At 34.0% G+C, this 20,497-nt stretch overlaps 2 protein-coding genes across 5 annotated transcripts in view; one reads left to right on the top strand and one right to left on the bottom strand.

Moving 5' to 3' along the window:
• LOC128988798 (myosin-2 heavy chain) overlaps positions 1 to 6,721 on the top strand; it is a 65,512-nt gene extending 58,791 nt beyond the window's left edge. For all 4 annotated transcript variants that reach the window (XM_054410452.1, XM_054410453.1, XM_054410451.1 and 1 more), the window contains 4 exons: positions 3,939 to 4,077; positions 5,364 to 5,491; positions 6,117 to 6,228; positions 6,459 to 6,721. In XM_054410452.1, coding sequence (XP_054266427.1) covers positions 3,939 to 4,077; positions 5,364 to 5,491; positions 6,117 to 6,228; positions 6,459 to 6,572 — 493 coding nt within the window. In that variant the 3' untranslated portion in view covers positions 6,573 to 6,721. The remainder of the gene's footprint in view (positions 1 to 3,938; positions 4,078 to 5,363; positions 5,492 to 6,116; positions 6,229 to 6,458) is intronic.
• A 738-nt stretch (positions 6,722 to 7,459) lies between these two features.
• Positions 7,460 to 14,150, bottom strand: LOC128989225 (protein takeout-like). The gene is made up of 6 exons (XM_054411098.1): positions 14,081 to 14,150; positions 11,690 to 11,779; positions 10,614 to 10,755; positions 9,042 to 9,175; positions 8,120 to 8,269; positions 7,460 to 7,759 (listed from the first exon to the last, which is right to left on the bottom strand). The coding sequence occupies exons 1-6, from the start codon at positions 14,148 to 14,150 to the stop codon at positions 7,605 to 7,607; spliced, it is 741 nt and encodes a 246-aa protein (XP_054267073.1). The 3' UTR covers positions 7,460 to 7,604.
• Between the last annotated feature and the right edge of the window lie 6,347 nt (positions 14,151 to 20,497).

The following is a 20,497-nucleotide window of genomic DNA, read 5'->3' as shown; positions in this document are numbered from 1 at the left end:
CCTCAAGTAAGGGTGGCGAGGACTATAAGAACTCTGAATTACTTTTATTTAAAAAGTTATCTAAAGTGTAAAATGCCTTGATTACCGTAAACATTTTGATGGTTGGTTGGGATTTGAACGAGTTCATAATGAGAGTTTGGGAGTTTAACGAAATTTGATTTTAAACGAAGCATTACTCCTAAAATTTGTTAAAACCCCGTCCCTGTCCTGAGAGAGATAAAAAAATGCTTTTATTTTCCTTTTATTTCTTGTAGAAAATGGCTGATTATTTGATTGGATAATCTCGGGGGAAATAACGTTGATTGGATACTCCTTTAACTTTGGGATTCCAATTTACACCAGTGATGTGTATTTGGGATCAGAGGGGATAGTACAGTGCAATTAGCTTAAAAAAAGAGCAAACCGGGACATCCAAAAAAAAAGTTTCAAACCAGTGCCAAATTGTTGAATACACTTCCCTCAATATGTAAAAAAAAGTTACACTGTTTTGAGTGTCGGGTTTGGGGGGGAGGGGGTGAAAATAGGATGAAAATAGGACTTTTTTTACTTTTTTGCAAATACCTCAAAAACGGTGAGTTTTTCTTTAAATACAATGAATTACAAAAATAATCTACATTAAATTTCGAACAAAATGATACCATACAATACCTATCTACTATGAACGGTTCCGGAAATATTGGGGGGTAAATTTGATTTTTTCTAAAAATTCTTAAAAAAAATTGTTTTTAAATGGAGAAAAACCATGGACACTCATAAAAAAAGTTTCTAATGAGTGCCAAATTGTTCAATATTCCTCCCTTAATATGTGTAAAAAAGTTACACTGATTTGAGTGTCGGATTTGGGAAGTAGGGTTTAAAGAAAATGGGGTGAAAATAGGACTTTTTTTACTTTTTTGCAAATACCTCAAAAATGGTGAGTTTTTCTTAAAATACAATGAATTACAAAAATAATCTAAATTAAATTTAGAACAAGATGATATCATTCAATACCTATCTACCATTTACGGGTAAGGAGATATTGAGGGGTAAATGTGATTTTCTTCTTTTAATTCTAAAAAAGTTGTTTTTTTTAATTCATGAAAACTATGGATACCCATAAAAATCTCCTAATGAGTGCTAATTTATTCAATAGACCTCCCTTAATATGTGTAATAAAGTTACACTGATTTGAGTCTCTGATTTGGTAGGAGAGCTTTTCAAAAAGGGAGGCTCGTAAGGGGTGCTTTTTTATATAATGAATTAAAAAAAAATCTTTATTGAATTTCAAACACAATCATATTTACAATACCTATCAACTATGAACGGTTGTAAAAATTTCAACTACATTCTAATAAAATAATAAAATACGATAAAAACATTGATTTCCTTGTAAAAAAAATTGCCACCATTTTCCAAAATGGCAGCTAACTTTAATATTGGAACCTTCTGTATTTCATGGTCTGTTTAAGATATAAATGCGATTTTAATTTTTTTTTGTTCTTTGCATATTCTCTATAAACTTATTCGTATATGAGCTACAGGATGCGGAATGTATACAGCAAGCCTTTTTTCCTTAAGTGTAACATGTTACGTTGTAACTCCTAAATGAGTAGTTTTCAAGAGAAAATGTCAAAATTAAAAATGTCTTAAAATTGCATTTGAATTATAAAACAATCATAAACCACAGGGTGTTCCATAAGAAATAACAAAGTTTTCAGCCATATTGGAAAATGGCAAACATATTTTTAAAATTGGAAATCATACCAAAAAACATCTAAAAAGTAAAGGGGAGTGCTCCATAAGAAGTCAACTCTATAACTCATAATAAAAAAAGGTGAGTTTCAACGCTATTGGTTCACTTTACGTGAGACATCCTACAGGGTGTCCCGTAAGAACAGCCAAACTCCAGAAAATGGTTCTATGGGTCAAAATAATAAGAAAATAAAAAAAAATATTTCCCAAAATCACTTCGTTAACTCATTTTCGATCACTTCGGTAGATATTTGTCATTTTGTTTTTTTACACATAAACAGTATTTTATCTTTGAATTTTTTAACCGATCATTATGTAACTTGGTATGTATGTTGAGGTAAAATAGACTCTCGTTAGAAAAGAATGATCTTAATCCAATTAAAAATTTCAAAATGGCGGCCATTTAAATTTTTTTAAATTGAAATTGCAAAAAATGACTAATTTTATGAGACTTTTATGAACTTCATTTAGCTTTTAAAATGATGAAAATAATAAAAAAAATAAATGAAATATCACGATTTTTAGTTGTAAAATGAGGCAAACCTGAATAGCGAAGCCTTGATCTTAATAATTTTACAACTAAAAATAGTTATAATTTAGTTATTTTTATTCAATCTTATTGAGCTTGGTGAGGGAATTTTAAAACCTAAATAAAAGTTTTCATTACATTTTTCATAAAAATAGCCTTTTTTGCAATTTAAATTTAAAATATTTAAATGGCCACCATTTTAAAATTCTTTATTGGATTAAGATAATTTATGGGTGTCCATGGGTTTTCTCCATTTAAAAAACAATTTTTGTAGAATTTTAAGAAAAAATCACATTTACCCCTCAATATCTCCTGAACCAATTATTGTAGATAGGTATTGTATGGTACCATTTTGTTCGAAGTTTAATGTAGATTATTTTTGTAATTCATTGTATTTTAAGAAAAACTAGCCGTTTTTGAGGTATTTGCAAAAAAGTAAAAAAAGTCCTATTTTCACCACATTTTCTTTAAACCCTACTTCCCAAATCCGTCACTCAAATCAGTGTAACTTTTTTACACATATTAAGGGAGGTCTATTGAACAATTTGGCACTCATTAGAAACCTTTTCTATGGTTGTCCATGGTTTTTCTCCATTTAAAAAACAATTTTTTTAGAATTTTAAGAAAAAATCACATTTACCCCCCAAAATTTCCTGAACCGTTCATAGTAGATAGGTATTGTATGGTATCATTTTGTTTGAAATTTAATGTAGATTATTTTTGTAATTCGTTGTATTTTAAGAAAAACTCGCCGTTTTTGAGGTATTTGCAAAAAAGTAAAAAAAAGTCCTATTTTCACCCCATTTTCTTTCAACCCTACTTCCCAAATCCGTCACTCAAATCAGTGTAACTTTTTTACACATATTAAGGGAGGTCTATTGAACAATTTGGCACTCATTAGAAACCTTTTCTATGGGTGTCCATGGTTTTTCTCCATTTAAAAAACAATTTTTTTAGAATTTTAAGAAAAAATCACATTTACCCCCCAAAATTTCCTGAACCGTTCATAGTAGATAGGTATTGTATGGTATCATTTTGTTTGAAATTTAATGTAGATTATTTTTGTAATTCGTTGTATTTTAAGAAAAACTCGCCGTTTTTGAGGTATTTGCAAAAAAGTAAAAAAAGTCCTATTTTCACCCCATTTTCTTTAAACCCTACTTCCCAAATCCGACACTCAAATCAGTGTAACTTTTTTACACATATTAAGGGAGGTATATTGAACAATTTGGCACTCAATAGAAACTTTTTTATGGGTGTCCATGGGTTTTCTCCATTTAAAAAACAATTTTTTTAGAATTTTAAGAAAAAATCACATTTACCCCTCAATATCTCCTGAACCGTTCATTGTAGATAGGTATTGAATGGTATCATTTTGTTCGAAATTTAATGTAGATTATTTTTGTAATTCATTGTATTTAAAAAAAATTCACCGTTTTTGAGGTATTTGCAAAAAAGTAAAAAAAGTCGTATTTTCACCCCATTTTCACCCCCTCCCCCCCAAACCCGACACTCAAATCAGTGTAACTTTTATTTACATATTGAGGGAAGTGTATTCAACAATTTGGCGCTGGTTTGAAACTTTTTTTTTGGATGTCCCGGTTTAGGTCTAATTGCACCGTACTAGGATGGTAAAAGTTAAAACCAAATAATATTTATAAGGAAATTTTATTTTCAGCCGACTATCTGGTGGCTCGACCCAAAGTGAAGTTCTTCCATCCGACAAGAAACAGAAGAAGGGTTTGTTTGGAAAGCTGAAAAAGCTAACAAAATCTTCTAGGAGCGTAGATCATGATCGAGAATACGCCCTTAGTGAGGTATGTTTAATCAGTTGTTTACTGGTTTTGTTTTGTAATTCATTAAGTTCTTCTTTTGGGCACTAAAATAACTGTACTGTACTGTAATATATACAGTAATGTTTACTTTTCAATTAGATTATTTTCTGACAAATGAGCCGAATATTAAGTTGGACACATTTCTGATACAGTAAGAGCAATAATCAGTTTTACCTTAGATTCAAATCCGGAATAAACAGATTTTAAAAAGTCATTTTTTTACCTTTCAAAGCTTCAGATTCAGAATGAAAGTCATAAAATGAATTATAGGACCTTAAAGTTTGTGAATAAAACACATTTGGAAACAGCTACCATACCCACAACCTTTGTTTTTTACTATAATAACGAAACTTCACTTTTTATGAAAATAGTACTTGTTTAGCGGAGGAGGATGAGGAGTTTTTGTTATTGCTCTTCAAACTGTCATATCATTATTCCTAGACAATTGCTCTGTAATGTTTCACTTTTTAGACTAATCTAAAATGCATCTAAAATGTAGACATACACTGGGCTTTAACATGAATAAACCTCTGTGTTGGCAATTTTAAAATTAACCTTTGTGTAAAATTTCACCCCAATCCAGTAGTTTTTGCATTCACCAAAAACAAACAGATTTTTTGTAACTTGACTAGCCCTCACGGTAGACTTATGATCTGTGTAGGGATCTAAAGAGGGTGTGTTGTTTGTGTATGAATAGGCAATCAAGTGGTGACTGCAATGTCAAGTTAAGGTCGGTAGTTAGTCTCAAACTGACAATGATTTTTATCACACTCATATAATGTTTATCTCTTTTGGTTTTTGTCTATTTATTTTAATTTTTCCACATACTTTTTGTCTGTTATAACTCTATGTACTAGCTTAAGAATAATGATACTATTCATTCTATGATGTAATTATTATGTAAAATAAATAGTTTGAAATAAAATGAGAAAAGTTGCTACCTCTGAGCAGGGCTGCTTTTGTAACTGATGGGCCCGGGCCGAGGGACGGAAGAAGTTTCTGATTTGTTGGGGCCACAAGGGAGATAAAGATTCCCCTACAATGTACGTAGAGAGAGGAGAAATCGTCTCTCAGGCCCATAGCGCATCACATGCGAACTCCAGGCATGCCACTGAACAACCAAGTTCAGTAAGTTGCGCAGGTACACAGATATATAGGCAGAAACCATGTCTACTTCATAGATCTCTAAATCCAAGTCTACCCCTATATACCTGAATCCAAAATAAGACTTAATTACCTCTGTTAATGGCTTGCTATTTTGATTACAGACGGATAGAGGGTCGGACACCAGTCTAGGGTCTATAGGAGTTGATGATCCTCGAGGAAGCAAAAGTAACCTGAAAGACAGAATTGTCGATATATTCAAGAAATCGGGGTCCACTTCTAGAGCTGGCAGGTGAGTAAAAACGCTAAACCTTTGACTATTGATTGACCATTTGAATTTTGACGCCAACTTTTTCATCAAGTTAAACTGATAAGTCAACTTATAAGGTCAGTGATCCACAAGAAACATATCCGATGCCGACATTCATAGCCAGATGACTGAAACTTATTGCATTTTAAAACATTTTTTTCCTTTGTGGCCTTTTTCAAAAGTTCTGGGTACCTGCCAAAAACACAATTCATTCCAGAATAGACATTTTCACGGTCATTTTTAAACTCTCTAACTCATTTCAGCTCTTTATCCTTACTCATTGCATTAGGGTCATAAACTTCAGTCATCTTGCAATGAATGTCTGCAGCTTGCATGTTTCTTGTAGTAAAAAAACATCCACTGACCTTATCTCGCATGTGGCGGGTGATTTAATAATTTACAAATGTCTAGACGCCCAGCAAAGTGTACATGAATGCTACAGAGCTGCAAAGGGTGTGGTTCTGTTAGGAAATGATGCCAGTAAGCGAAAAGGAGCCTGGTTCTGCAGTTAAATGCAAACTAAGGTACTTTATACACAAACAGGCCTTACTTAAAAAACTACCCTTGTACACGCTTGGTCACGTTTAGTTAAGTAATTTGGTTGCAGTATGGAGCGAGGAGCTAAGCCTCCATTGCCTAGTCAGCCTGACGTTGGTTCTGACTCGACCCAACGACCTCTGCGAGCCACAAGTATGACCAGAACAGAGCCTTCGCCTGCCGTAAGTTGACTCCACAAACATTTTATTTATCATAAATATTAAGCCATAGTAAGGTTTTGTTTGATTATAACAGTTAGAAAACATGTGTTGAAAAATCTCCTCAAACTGTCTAAATGTTGTGAATGCACTATTATATGTTATTGTAATGTATAATCTTAATATCAATACAAATGTGCTCATAACAATACAATTTTCCTTACAAGTGCTAACCATATTCATATATTCTTTAGCGGAGTGATGTGAGTCAATCATCGGTTTCGTCTCGACCCGCAGCAACACCTTCCGCAGTCAAACGTCCTCCAGGCAGTGCTCCTCTGCTGCGGAAAACTGCAGCCAAGAAATAAACCTTGTGTTTCACCACATCCCAGCCCACCAGTGTTCAACCCTTCATGTATATAGTCCTCACTCATACATTGTACAGTTTTATAAAAGTGCCTTGACGATATTTTTGAGAAAGGGCGATGATTGTGAATATTAAAGACAGTTAGACATACCTGCGGTTTTATTTCAATTCTTGGTCTTGTCAAAATAAATTTGCAGATAAATTTTGTTACTTTTGATCACTTGAGCTGAAAATGTGTTGGAGATGATTTATTTGAAACTCATTATAAATTTTGGAGGGTGTGGTTATGTTTATCTTATTTGGTGAATCAAACTCGAGTGTGTGGCTGGTCTCTGGGAAAAATCATCTCACCGACTTTTAAGATATGTTATGTGGTTACAACGTGACTTGACATAACCCTTTGTTTAGAAGCCCACCTTAAACACTTAGAGAAAACCAAAATAGATAGGGTTTTCAGGTGAATTTGTTGTATTGAAGAACCAACAGTTGAGCAATAATAAGAATCTGCAATGTATGTCTCATCTTATGGGCCTTCTATTATAGAACATACCGGTCCAGTACATAACAAATACTTATAGCACTGTTGTCTTAGAATATAATTTGTAGTAAATTAAATTACTAAATTTATTTGGATTTTTTTTAGTAAAACACTACCGGTATTTTGAGACTTAGGTTGGTCATAGCCGGTTTCAGAATCTATCAATTTTTTTGCCTTGATTACGTTCAATTAGTCTCAGCCTAGCATTTCTTAGCAAAGGTGAATTGTCTGGCAGTGGATTTGATTGATTTATGTCGATACCAAAAGAATCAATTTGTAAAAAAAAAACTCAGTTTCAAATCAACTTTTATTTCTAATGATTTATAACAAAACAGAACAACGTTGGTTGGAAAAGTACCAATAAATAAATACACAAGAATAAATAGACTTAATAGTAAAATCACAATTGTTATCATTTGGCAAGAGTTGGCAATGTACAGATGATGTGGCATAGGTAGTTAATGAGCTCTAGAAGAGTGTGTAGGAGAAATGATTTTACATGTCAGGAAACATTTCTTTGTAGGGAATCTTCTCCAGGAGTTTTGTTCCGATTGCTTTCATAAGTTGGCTCCAAGATTTCTCCATTGATGGCTTCAGTTGCTTGAGAACCTCCTCCCAGTTTTCATTCAGAAAGGTGTTGATGGTTGTGCCTGTGAACACATAATTTTGTTTTGAAAATTACTTGACTTGTCCCACTTCTTGTGACCATTCTACCTACTAGAACAGAACAGGACTGATTAAATATAAGGGACAGAAGATATCTCTCCATCATCTTATGTGCATTTTATTTTCAACCTTATAGCAGTGTTGTCTTGGAAAATAGTTTATAGTAAATAGTTAAATTTATTTAGATTTTTAAAATTTTTAATGAAAGAAAAAACTATATTCAGCCTTAGGTTGGCATGATAATAAATTATTATCTTATTTTCATGATTCAATTACTCGACTTGCCTGTGGCTTTATCCAAACGATTATTTACAAAACGCTTCTTCCACATTTTCAGTACTTACCCAGTTCCTTATTTCCATTGAAAAGGTTATCCAAATGGATCTTCATGACTTTGGGTGCAAAGTTTGCCTTGAACTCTGTGATCTCCATGTACTGCTTGCCTTTCCTTGTGACAGGCTTGCCCTTCACATCCCACCATACCTGCAGGTCCTCTGTAGCGAGAGAATCCAACTTAGCAACATTCCGGTAGTGAACAGAAATTATAGTGAAAAAGAAATTTTGGGACTTTTCATGAAGGGGGTTTTTACCTCTGGGTCACTTACATTATGATGTGAAAATTTGTATTGGCGATTAACAAAATTTGAACCTATGCCTCTAGTACACAAGTCCTACACTTCAAACTAAGTCCCAGAGATATTGGTCATAACTGGATAGTTCAGTGATTGATTACCGACTTGTTATATTGTAATTACATTGATTGATTACTGATTACAGCTGGTCTTTGTCAATATCAAAGCGACACAGATCATCTCACTCCATTCTATACTTCTACACCCTGTCGTAATGAATAATGACAGGGACTAGGGGTGTTAGTATAATAGACCCTATATACTTCAGAAAGAGGAAATCACAATGTATATTGAGGTATTAAGATTTTATGGATGTGCTTGTAATTAATAACCTCAAATCCCATCTGCCATGATAGGTGTGTACATCAATATTGCAAACAATGGCAATCCTAATAATCCTAGCCTTTAAAGGTATTTTAATCCTCCCTAGAAAACTTGTTGTCTCTACAAATACAACTAGTCTTAACAGAGTAAAAATATCCCAAACAATCAAATTGATGGGTTTAAAGTTTTTTTCACAATTAATAGCCTATTATGTCAAGAATTATGTGTTATTTTATACTACAACTAAAAACTAATTGGTGATATCCCTGGTGATAACATGATGTACAAGTTGTATAATGTGTAACTTTACCTAAAGTGATATCTGCGTTTCCAACTCCTTGCATCGGCAAATTTGCGATCTTGGCATTCATGTCATATTTTCCCTTTATAGAGTATTTTGGAATGGTCATGTTCATCATGAACGTATAGTGTTGTGGGTCCGCACTGAAAAATATAATGGTAAGATTTAATGTCATTGTATTGTATACATAGTAATAGAAAATCTTATCCAAAAACCCACTACAGGGTCCTTTAGTAAATTGGCCCAGGCCCAGGCGTGCAATTGGTTTAGGTTTGTTGGGGGCATAAGGAAGAGTATAAAATTCCCTTGCAAGAATGGAGGGAGGGGTTTCAAATATCTCTTGGGTTCTAGCGTTCTAACCACAGGCCAGGAGCCGTAAATCTAAAAACAAATTACTATGAAAACAAACATACACACATAATTAAATGAAATTAAGAGGGAACATAAAATAAATACTGTACCGGTATTGCTTTCTAACTATATTCGTAAAATTCAAATAGGTAAAATGTAATTTTTTTACTCTACTAAATAGTATCTCAGGGTATCTTGATAATAACTCTACTTTGAGTTGTTTCATGATTGAAAGTGTCCCAGAACATTGACCAGAGGTTAAAGAAATTTTCACCACACTATGATGTTTTTGGCTGTATTACATACGTTAATTGGTGGCCGAAAGTTACGTATTGCTGGCCATGCCAGCTGTCATCGTAATTTGGGGACCGAGCAGGTTTTTACAGGCCGGGGCCGCAAAATCAGCTGTCCGCTTACTTACTTAAAACATGAATGCATTTTAAATACACAATCAAAATCCATAGCATTGCAATAGAATTGTGTTATTGTCACCGTTGCCTAGCAACTATTTATTTTTATTTTTGCTGATTCCTCAAATTATTTCTTCACATAACCTTAAAGTTGTAGTTGTGTTGACTATCAGTGTGCATTATTATAGTGGTGAATAGTGGTAATAGGGTATAGTGTGGTGAAAAATAGCGTTCGTACCACGGACCGAAATGGTTTTGCAGCTCTCGATCGATTTAAGTTCTCGACTTCGTCTCGAACTTAAAAACTATCTCGAGCCGGCAAAACCTCATTTTCGGCCCTAGGTACGAAATATACTATTAAAGGTACATTTTTCAATTACCGTCATAGACTCTACTCCAAGCTCTTTGTGTATATGAAGTCTTATTTTGGTCAAGATGTCTATAGGCAGGGTTTTTAGAAATGTTGTAATAATCGATAGGTTTAGCAGCAGGCTTACCTAACTTGAAGTGTTTATTTGTGCATTTCCATCTATTTCTGTGAGTATAAGTAAGTCTGCTGTTATATCTATCCATTGTCCATTACAAAATCTTAGTGAATATGTTTTTTTCTTATGAAATCATTCACCACTATTCTGAGAATTTGTTTTGGATCACTTGAATTATAAAAGTTTACTTTTTGATATAATCCCAGTAGATGCATTATGTTATCAATGTCTGAAAACCTTTGCAAATCCAATCATACACAACAATGGTTGAATTGTAAGTACTCTTGGTCGGATGTAGTAGAGAGAGCCAGAGAGTAAGTCAAAATACAACTTACTCCGCACTGCTTATGACAGCGTCTCCGAGCCCGCGGTGAGTAGCGTCTGACATCTCCAGTCGCATGTGTTGTCCCAAGTTAAACACCGTCATCTTCTTCACTTCCAGCGGGTCCAACACCGGCAAGTTGAGGCTCTTGTCACCTGTAGCACAAACACAGCAGTTGTAGTACAACCATAGATAAAAGGAACTCCTTTTATCTATGGTACAACTGGAAACACTAAGCTAATCTTTGTTGAAAGAGTTTAGGAAGAAATCCTTCTGCCTACACGGTTTTCCTTGATTCGGCTTTTGATATATAAATAGGCCAGGTTAAAAAAAAACCAGCTGATCTTAGTAAGAAAGCGCTTAGGTCATTTCACTTTATTCTTCACTATTCTGATTTCATGTTCTACTTCAAATCACATACATTTAAGTGTTTAAGCATAGACTAATCAACCACAAGTAGACTTCTCATTCCATTCCATTGTAAATTTTGATTTTGTTTTTCGTGTCTAGTTCATGTCCAGTGACAGTGGTGTCTAGTGTTGACAAAATTTTGTTTATATTATTTTAGGGTTCATTTCATGGTTTGTGCTTTATTGTTTGGTTATACAACTAGGGCAGAGTTATTGTTTATGATTATATAGCTTTATTAGGTTAAATGAGGTTTTAAATGGCTGAAATAACAAGAAACAAATCGTAAACAGAAAACGACATCTACAGTGCACCAGACAGAACTAACAATAAAATTGGCGTTAGCTGTTCCATAAGGGTGGGAAACCTACTAAGGGAGTATGTTTTATCTATGGTAGTATGACCATATTTTGAGTTCCTGTCAACCATACATCACTTGGGGTAACATACATTTAACACCAAGGAGACACAAAATAATTTATATAGCTTATCTTGTTATGTGAACAACAAACTAAAAGTTAGAGTGAAAATCGTGTTTGCCAATACATGACAAAAACAACTCAATCAGAATCAGAGAAAATATTGTACACCAAATTTTGTATAACTCAATGTACGGATGGAAAATAAAATTGTTAAGAGACAATATTTTATCTCATATAAAGGTTTCTGTCTTTAACTTACCTTTGTGTAACATCTTAAATAAGTGATTTCCAGATTCGATGAAACATTCTTTGAAGGAATTTTCTTTTGTTTTGCACCCATGATGATGATCTGTAACAGTTTGAGGAATTAAAATATTGTCAAGCCAGTCAAGCACTATGGTACAGTCAGTAGGTAAAATCATAGTTTACTTGTTTGTTGGACAAAAGATTTCAAAATTTTAATATTAAGTTGTATGTAACAATTAAATGTATGACATTTTGATGGTAAAAATATAATTGTTAAATACTTCAGAACAAGAAAATTGTAGATTCTATTGATGGCTAGAATTTGTTTATTGAAGAATTTAAACTTTAATGTATAAAAAACATGCGAAAACCACTTTTTTCCAATTAGACAAGAGTTACATTATATTTTGGATATTATTTACATTGTAAGATTTTGGCAGTTTAGTTGTTAATATAATTACTAAAATTACTCCTAACCAAACCGGTCGCGATAGTTCATTCCATGACCGCTATCGGTGCTATCGCTAGGAGTGTTGTTATGTGGTACAGTTCTTGTAGCAGGTACTGTTCGTGACACATCCATCCGGTTTCCGGTCCACCCACAGCCACAGCCTTCCAAACATCTAAAGGTCATTGCCACTGCCATCATGATATACGCGAGGCGAGCTAGTCCATTTTGTTAATGTTACATCAATGAATATACTTTTCGATTGATGGTTATAATGTTCTACCAATGAGTATAATTAACCTGCGAATTTCCTATAGCACTGAAAAATTATTTCGATATTTTCTATTTAGTTTAACAGAGCATCGCTTCGTTCGAGGCATTATCATTGGCTATAGATAACAACTCGATAATATATTCTATTGAATAATGGTGTGGTTCATTGTTTTAATGGTTGATTAATCAAGCATGGCCTGTATTAGTTGTTTTATGGTGGATTCTTCTCTGGACTAATTATTCATAATTTTGAATGTTTTAAAATATTGTGATTAACTTAAAATATCGTATAATTATTATACATGCGTAGGCCTAAAATTATATACAGTTGAGATCATATAAAAACAACGGAGTTATCTATATAACAGGCATCGTGTGCATCGTAGGGAAGATCTATGCATACTGTTAGAAAGACATTTGCCTTTAGATGTGCAGAATATAAATTAAAATAGACACCAAAATAAGCAAAAAATGAATTTAAAATAAAAAAATTAACTTGGGCCTTATGGGTTGCCATTCTGGTGACGAAATATAAACAGAAAATCAAAACAAACGGAAGGAATTCCAATCACATATTTTCTTTACAGCGTGGGGGTGAAAATAGAGAAGTCTGTACATTACATATTTTTGGTCGAGTTTTCGACCATTTCGACCTCCACTAATTATAATTTTTCGTCATTGCTAAGAATATCTTGCTGGTTCTTCATTTTACAAACAGTCATATGCGCAATATAAATAATAAAGTATCAAAATTAGCTTATTTTATGTTGTTAATTTTTTGTATACATGATTTTATTCGTAAGGACGACCTTCATATTATGAAGCCACATTTTGGACCTGAAATATTGGATTTTAGTCAAATATAGCCATTTTAAAAGTATTAGTATTTAACAACATTCCGCATTGCATAAATGCAAATATACGCACCAATTTATTTTATTGCAATCAAAAGTCTAAAACTACATTTTAAAGATTGATTTTAAACACACATTATGTATTTTTCAATCTAAAAAATGTCTTAGGATAACAACTTAAATAGATAAGCTTGGCCAAACAACAACCCCAGCACTAAATATGCCAAATCTAATCCCAACCACGAAAATTAAGTTCCAGTCCATTAATCCATACTCAATAATAAAACGGTTATTAAAATGTGATTGTTTCAGTCTACACTTTAAATTTATTTCCAACCCATAAATTAAACCCATTAATTAACCACACATCGTCCATAATGACTCACTGTACACTACCAGGACTACTAACATAGATCTATGCCTTCCATGAACTTATGACGTAATATAGAAGAACACGATTTTTTGTGTGAAAAATAACCAAAAACATATTCATATTAACTGTATTACTTAAGCGGTTATATTCATTTTGATTATTGTAGGTTTCATAGATTTACCGGGTTACTTTTAGTTTAAAATTTGTATCCAAATAATATTACCATTATCAATATTTTCACCTAACAGTTGAGTATTTTGATTGTAGCTTATGGATGTAATTTCGTAATTTAACATCGAATCAACTTTTAAATTTAGTAATTTGTTACTTGGTTGATGGAAACTTATTCTTTTATGCTTCTTATTAAACTTATAACTTTTAAAGTAGGGACTATGTGGTTTAAAATCCATACAACAATTAATGAGTTAACCATAATTCAGTTACAATGGTACATACCGTCTGCGGGTCGAGCAGCTACAATGTGGGCTGTAGCCAGTGCCACCACAATCACAGCGACGTTGAACATTGTAGTTATCTGGAAGACAGCGGAAGTTGTCGGATATATAAGGCACTGGACCTGCTTCCCTTGGCGTAGCTTTACCTTCAGAGTTCACCAGCTTGTTGGCCATGGTCGTTGGTAAATCACGATTTTGATACCCGAAACATAAACCGGTAAGAAATATTTGGTCGTTTGTAAAAACTGCTCTGGGTTAAACCACGTGAAATGGAATATTCCGTAAATAGTGGATTATTGGATTTAATGTTTTTGTGAAAAAGTTGTTTTGGGATTCGACGACTTTAGTGAAGAATATATTGTAAAGCGGGTCGAATACACTTGCAAGGTATTTATTTTATGTTGATTATTATAATGAAAGGCATTCTATGAACACACCACTGCATACGTAGGTAGTTCCTAGAAAACATCCCTTCAAATGTAGACAGCTTGGATACCGTTTTTTATATATATATATTTTAAAGCAAACCATAATGATTTCGTTAAGTTTGTTTACCTACGACCATTTTTTAAAGAAGTCGTTACAGTTCAGTTATAACAGCATTGTTTACTTTCATAACAACATATTTATACAGGTTTTATCCATAAAACACATGTTTACTCATAACAACAAGGGTAACGGACCAATGAGGTTCTAGTATTAAGAGCGAAGAAGAAAAATTGTAATGATTCGAACTTCGACTAATTAGCTGTTCAGGCCAATTTAATTTTTGAGTAGTGCAATTAGTGTTCGGTACAAAAATGTTTCGTTGCATCACTGTCAGTGGCAATGAGAGGTTATAAACTAATACATAACTCTTAGAAGTTATGAGTAGTGATTTTTAGTAATTAAAACACTGTCATAGGTGAAGTAGTGTATGCAACTCACGTAAATAGTGATAACGACATGAGTAGAAAATTTAAAGTACGAGCCTTATACTATACATTTGTATAAGCTAAAACGTACCTATTAATTTATATAATTAAATTTGTTATTGATTTCAATAACTTACACCATGACAGGTTAGTCTTAGTAAGAAAAGTACAGTATATCTAGAACGTAAATAATTTTACAGACCACGAATGTACAGATCAGCTAAACCGTACTGCAGTTTCTTATAAAACCCGTTGAGAATGCTTAATAGTTTCTCACCCTCCAACCTCAACAATGTGATCTATGCAAATCAGACTACCGCTAATTTCATTGTTTGGGAGTTTTTCTCAATTGTTTCACAACTATCACCAATGAATTATTTTCACTTGGAATGGAACTATTACAATCGCATTTTGTAGTAGTTGCATTGCATTGACTGTTTGGGTAGCTGAGTGGTTAAAGTTCAAGCACAGACAATATAATACTTTAATGTTTTAATGTTTTTTTTAATGGTTTATTCCATTGTCTGTGGTTCAAGTGCTCGCCTAACAAATCAAAGGTCGCCGGTTCGATCCTGGGAAGAGTCAGGAGCTTTTTGATTATTCGAAACCGGGCCCAGCTCCGTTCCTGATCATTTGGCTTTCATTAATGGTCCTGTCCTGACTAATAAATCGGCTGAACTTAGTCAGTAACAAAGCTATACAGATCATCTTTGAAACTTAGATCTGCCTTCACTCAGATTTGGGTAAAAATACGCACCCCATCTCAAAAAATAAAAAAATTATAATTTTGAATGTCAAGAAAATTTACTTTTGCTACCGAAGTGGAAATCTAATGTATTTGGACCAACATTGTTTTAATTAAAGATATATAAATGAATAGCGTATGCTAATGCTACTCCTTAATTCTTTTCTGCTAGTTTTTCATACTAGTATAGTAGATGAGACAAAAAATGCTATAGTTTCAATTAAATTAACCCGGCAGATAGACATAACTGAAAAAATATTTGTAAGAAAACTGCATTTTTCAGAAGTATATTCCGACGGTGGCTTAACTGAACCAAGATTTTGATTATTAAACTAACCCGTATATATAACTTTAACATGGGATGGTATATCTCTTCCACATTAAAAACTGTGTATAGTCATAGGTTAAATTAATAATGTATCATGTACTCTAATTATATCAAACCAAAAGCTCTGAAATTTTTTAAATTCATCAAGAGCTTAGTATTTGAAACCTACGCCGGAGTATTCCCTAGAAAGTGTATACCATTTAAACTAAATAGTGAGGGACTTTCGATATATTATTGTAACAAGAAGCCTTTCTTCAGATATTTACCGGTGATTAACTAAAACTAGAGGTCGTCCAGTGGTCGAAAACTTGACCAAAAATATGTCTCTATTTTCACCCGACGCTGTAAATACAACATGTGATAGGAATTTATTACATTTGTTTTGATTTTTTGTTTATATTTCGTTGTTATTTCGTCACCAACATGGCAACCCATAAGGCCCATGGTTAATTTTTTATTATTATTTTTTTCTTGTTTTTGAGCCTATTTTAATTTATAAAGGGATTCTGCAGATGAACAGGGAAATATCTTTCTAAAAGTATGCTTTGTGACATCATGGATCCTGCAGCATGGCCTGGATTTTTCCTGTGATACACCCGAGCTGAGAAAAATGTTTTAATGAAACATACTTGCCCCCTATTAATATATAGATTTTTAAATAGTTTGAACACTGGATGATTTATTAATGTTTATACTATTTATTTCAATCTTTCTCGTATATTGTAATTTTGGCCCGTAATATTATCATGTCAGTTTATATTGATATGTTATGACTTTTGTTCAAACATCCCGCCATCTTCTAAAATGTCCATTTCTAAATTGGCTGCTGCTGCTTGCCGTCGACATAAATAAATAATATAGATTAACAACCATAATCTATCCTATATATAATACGAGTAAAGTTTGAATAATTGTTACTTCGATCTGGGAATCGGCTCTAACAAAAACGTTTATATTTACGGAATAACTAAGTTCTGGGTCCAAAATAAGTTCTAGACCAGTGGTATAGCCAGGAAAAATCTATTTTCGCCATAATATGAGTGGAAACTTTTGAAAATTTAACATGGGCCTTATGAGAAAACATTCCGCCATTGTTGTCATTTTGTTTACATTTTAAGACATAACTTGACGTTCTGTACCCACGGGCACCTTAGCTTGCGCATGCGCAGAAGTTCTCATCCACAGTATACTAGCAAAACAAAATACAGTACAAAAGGAAAAACATAAGTTGTTACTATTAAGCAAAGATTAAACTGAACTCGATACATAGTAGTCAAGGGTAGCAGTGTGGAGTGTGGGATCTGTTTATGACGATTAGATTACGGTATCTAAAATTTTAAAATACAATGTACTGGGAGGGAAACAGGTCCGTGACGTAGGAAGTGATGAAGGAAGTAGTTAAAGGTGAGCAGTCTGGAGTGTGGGAACTGTTTACGACGATTAGATTAAGATATCTGCAATCCTAAAATGCTATGGTAAGGGAGGGAAACAGGTCCGTGACGTAGGAAATAGTGAAGGAAGTAGTCAAGGCGAGTAGTCTGGAGTGTGGGAACTGTTTATGACAATTAGATTAAGGTATCTGCAATCTTAAAATGATATGGGAAGGGAGGGAAACAGGTCCGCGACATAGGAAGTGGCGAAGAAAGTTGTGAAGGTGAGTAGTCCGGAGTGTGGGCACTGTTTATGACGATAATTTAAGATATTTACAATCTTAAAATGCTATGGGGAGGGGGAAACAAGTTCGCGACGTAGGAAGTGGTGAAGGAAGTAGTCCAGGCGAGTAGTCCGGAGTGTGGGAACTGCTTTTGAAGATTAGATTAAGGTATCTGCAATCTTAAAATGGTATGGGAAGGGAGGTAAACAGGGCCGCGACGTAGGAAGTGGTGAAGGAAGTAGTCAAATCGAGTAGTCTGGAGTGTGGGATCTATTTATGATGATTAGATTAAGGTTTCTGCAATCTTAAAATGCTATGAGAAGGGAGGGAAAAAGGTCTGCGACGTAGGAAGTGGTGAAGGAAGTAGTAAATGCGAGCAGTCCGGAGTTCGGAAACTGTTTATGACGATTGGATTAAGGTATCTGCACTCCTAAAATGTTGGGGAGCGAGCTGGCGTAGTGGTTAGAGCGCGGGACTTCAGTCCCTGAGGTCCCGGGTTCGATCCCCGCCAAGTCACCAATGGATTTATCCAAGTGATAATGCCGCAACCCCTAGGTCTAGCCTGAAGTAATGTGAAAAACAATCCCAGGCTCGTGCCTAGCGTCCTAGGAAAAAAAAACCCCCTAAAATGTTATGGAAAGGGAGGGAAACAGGTCTGCGACGTAGGAAGTGGTGAAGGAAGTAGTAAAGGCGAGCAGTCCGGAGTGCGGCAACAGTTTATGACGATTGGATTAATGTATCTGCAATCTTAAAATGCTATGTGAAGGGAAGGAAACAGACCCTCGACGTAGGAAGTGGTGAACGAAGTAGTAAAGGCGAGCAGTGTGGAGTTTGGGAATGGGAATGGATTAATGTATCTGCAATAGGACTGCTTTCATATTAAACTAATGATTTTACCTGAGCAAAGCTTGGTCCCCAGGTACTACTTATTTAATACGTAAGCAGTGTCATTGGAAAGAGCGTAACGTGAAGTTGTGCAGGAAACTTTCTTTTTAGGGAAATAATTAGAGAGTGAGGCCCTGGGGCCCTTTAAAGTTTCGTATTTCTCCATAAGATTAACATGGGAAACAAAAATTGTTTTGAAACTCCAGCTGTTGTCAGAAATTAAATACTGATAATTTTGGTCTCCATGGAAGCATCGGTGGGGCACACGGGAGGGACTAAGGCTAACATATCTTGTAGTGTCAGCGTTCGCCGCTAGGACTGCTAAGTTGAAAAAAATTTAAATTAATTTTTAATTTTTTGTTATAAAATTAACTTTTTAATTATAAAATATTGTTTTAAAATTATAAAATAAATTTTTAATTTTTAAAATTAAACTGTCATAACATAACCTAACCAACCAGACTTGCTGATAATATAAAAACTATATAAGATAAAAATCTAATTAATGATTACTTATAATTTTTAATTAATTTTAAAATTTAGTATTATAAAATTAAACTGTCATAACCTAACCTAACCAACCAAACTTGCTGATATGAAAAATTTGTTGACAAAAAGTTAGTGCTGCAGGCGGGTTTCGAACCCCGGACCTCCTGAACACCAACCCGACACGCTACCAACTACGCCACGAACGCCGCTGAAATCACATCGTTTCGTTACGGTAATCGTGTCGCCTCAAGAGAAGAGATTAACCACTAGAGATATGACGTCACTACACCTTTAGCCTTAGTCCCTTCCGTGTGCCCATTCCATGGACGGTTGAGAAAATTCACAATGTTTACTTTTGCTTTGACATTTAAATGTAAACAACCAGAACTGTCAAATGCCTATTAAATTAGCCTATTTCACAATTTTAGACAGCTGATAAAAAAACAACTATGTGGTAGGTTTATTTAATCTTGAACTATATGATAGATTATTATAAATCTATTTCAATAATTATGAAAAAAATTTTTCCCGTTGCGAAGCAAAAATTAATAGTGAGAAGAAAAAGATATGTTGTAAACAGTCGTGTAAATTATCGAAGTTGTATTAAAAATGTGTATAGTTTTGGATGTTGGTTTGTGTTTAATGATATAAGTTAGTTATTAAATCTTTATTTTAAGTTTTAAGGATTTGGCATATGACTAAGCCTATGATAAATAACACCATTTCAGATTTCTGCCAGTTATTGCCTAACTCTGTCCTGTAGTAGCCTACACCTTATTGTCTACAAATTGGCTAGATAACTTTAGGTACGGTACTTAATAAAAGCTGACAGCCTTTTTACGTTGACCATAAATTGTAAGCTTACATTTTCCCGTTCATGGGCAGTTTGATTGTTAAAAATTCACCCTTTAAAATGGAAAAGGACTGTTATGTAAATTGTAAGTATTTCCATTGGTTGATAATCTTTTAGTTGGCTCTTTTGCTCTTTTAAAATCATTGGAAATTATGACTGTTATAAGTTTTCAACCAAGTAATTCGTTTGTAAATAACTACTGTACTTCTTTGCAATTGCTCGATTTCGAGCAACATGTACACTAGTAACCTAAAATCCAAGATTAAGTTTAAGACTTTGGAGTTAGAGGTTATCTAGATTTGTTTGACCTTGTTAGGAGGTATGGTGAACTTGAAGACAGACCATTGTATTGTATTGATCAGGTGAGTTGCAAGACACAGAAATGCCGGGAGATTAGAAGCCTCATATCGGCCGCAGCAGCCACTAAACACACCACATCACATGTGGGGAGGAAAGCAGACATAGTCGGGGCTGAATGGCCAACGGATAAACCTACTCGGGATAGTCATCAAACATATGGGGTATCCTTCAAATATATACAACCATAGAC

This window comes from Macrosteles quadrilineatus, unplaced genomic scaffold (genome assembly GCF_028750875.1).
Source record: "Macrosteles quadrilineatus isolate MER2022 unplaced genomic scaffold, UCM_ALF_1.0 Scaffold_3__2_contigs__length_128488019, whole genome shotgun sequence".
Lineage (NCBI taxonomy): Eukaryota > Metazoa > Arthropoda > Insecta > Hemiptera > Cicadellidae > Macrosteles > Macrosteles quadrilineatus.
Note: the sequence above shows the minus strand (reverse complement) of the source record. Positions and strands in the feature narration are given on the sequence as shown.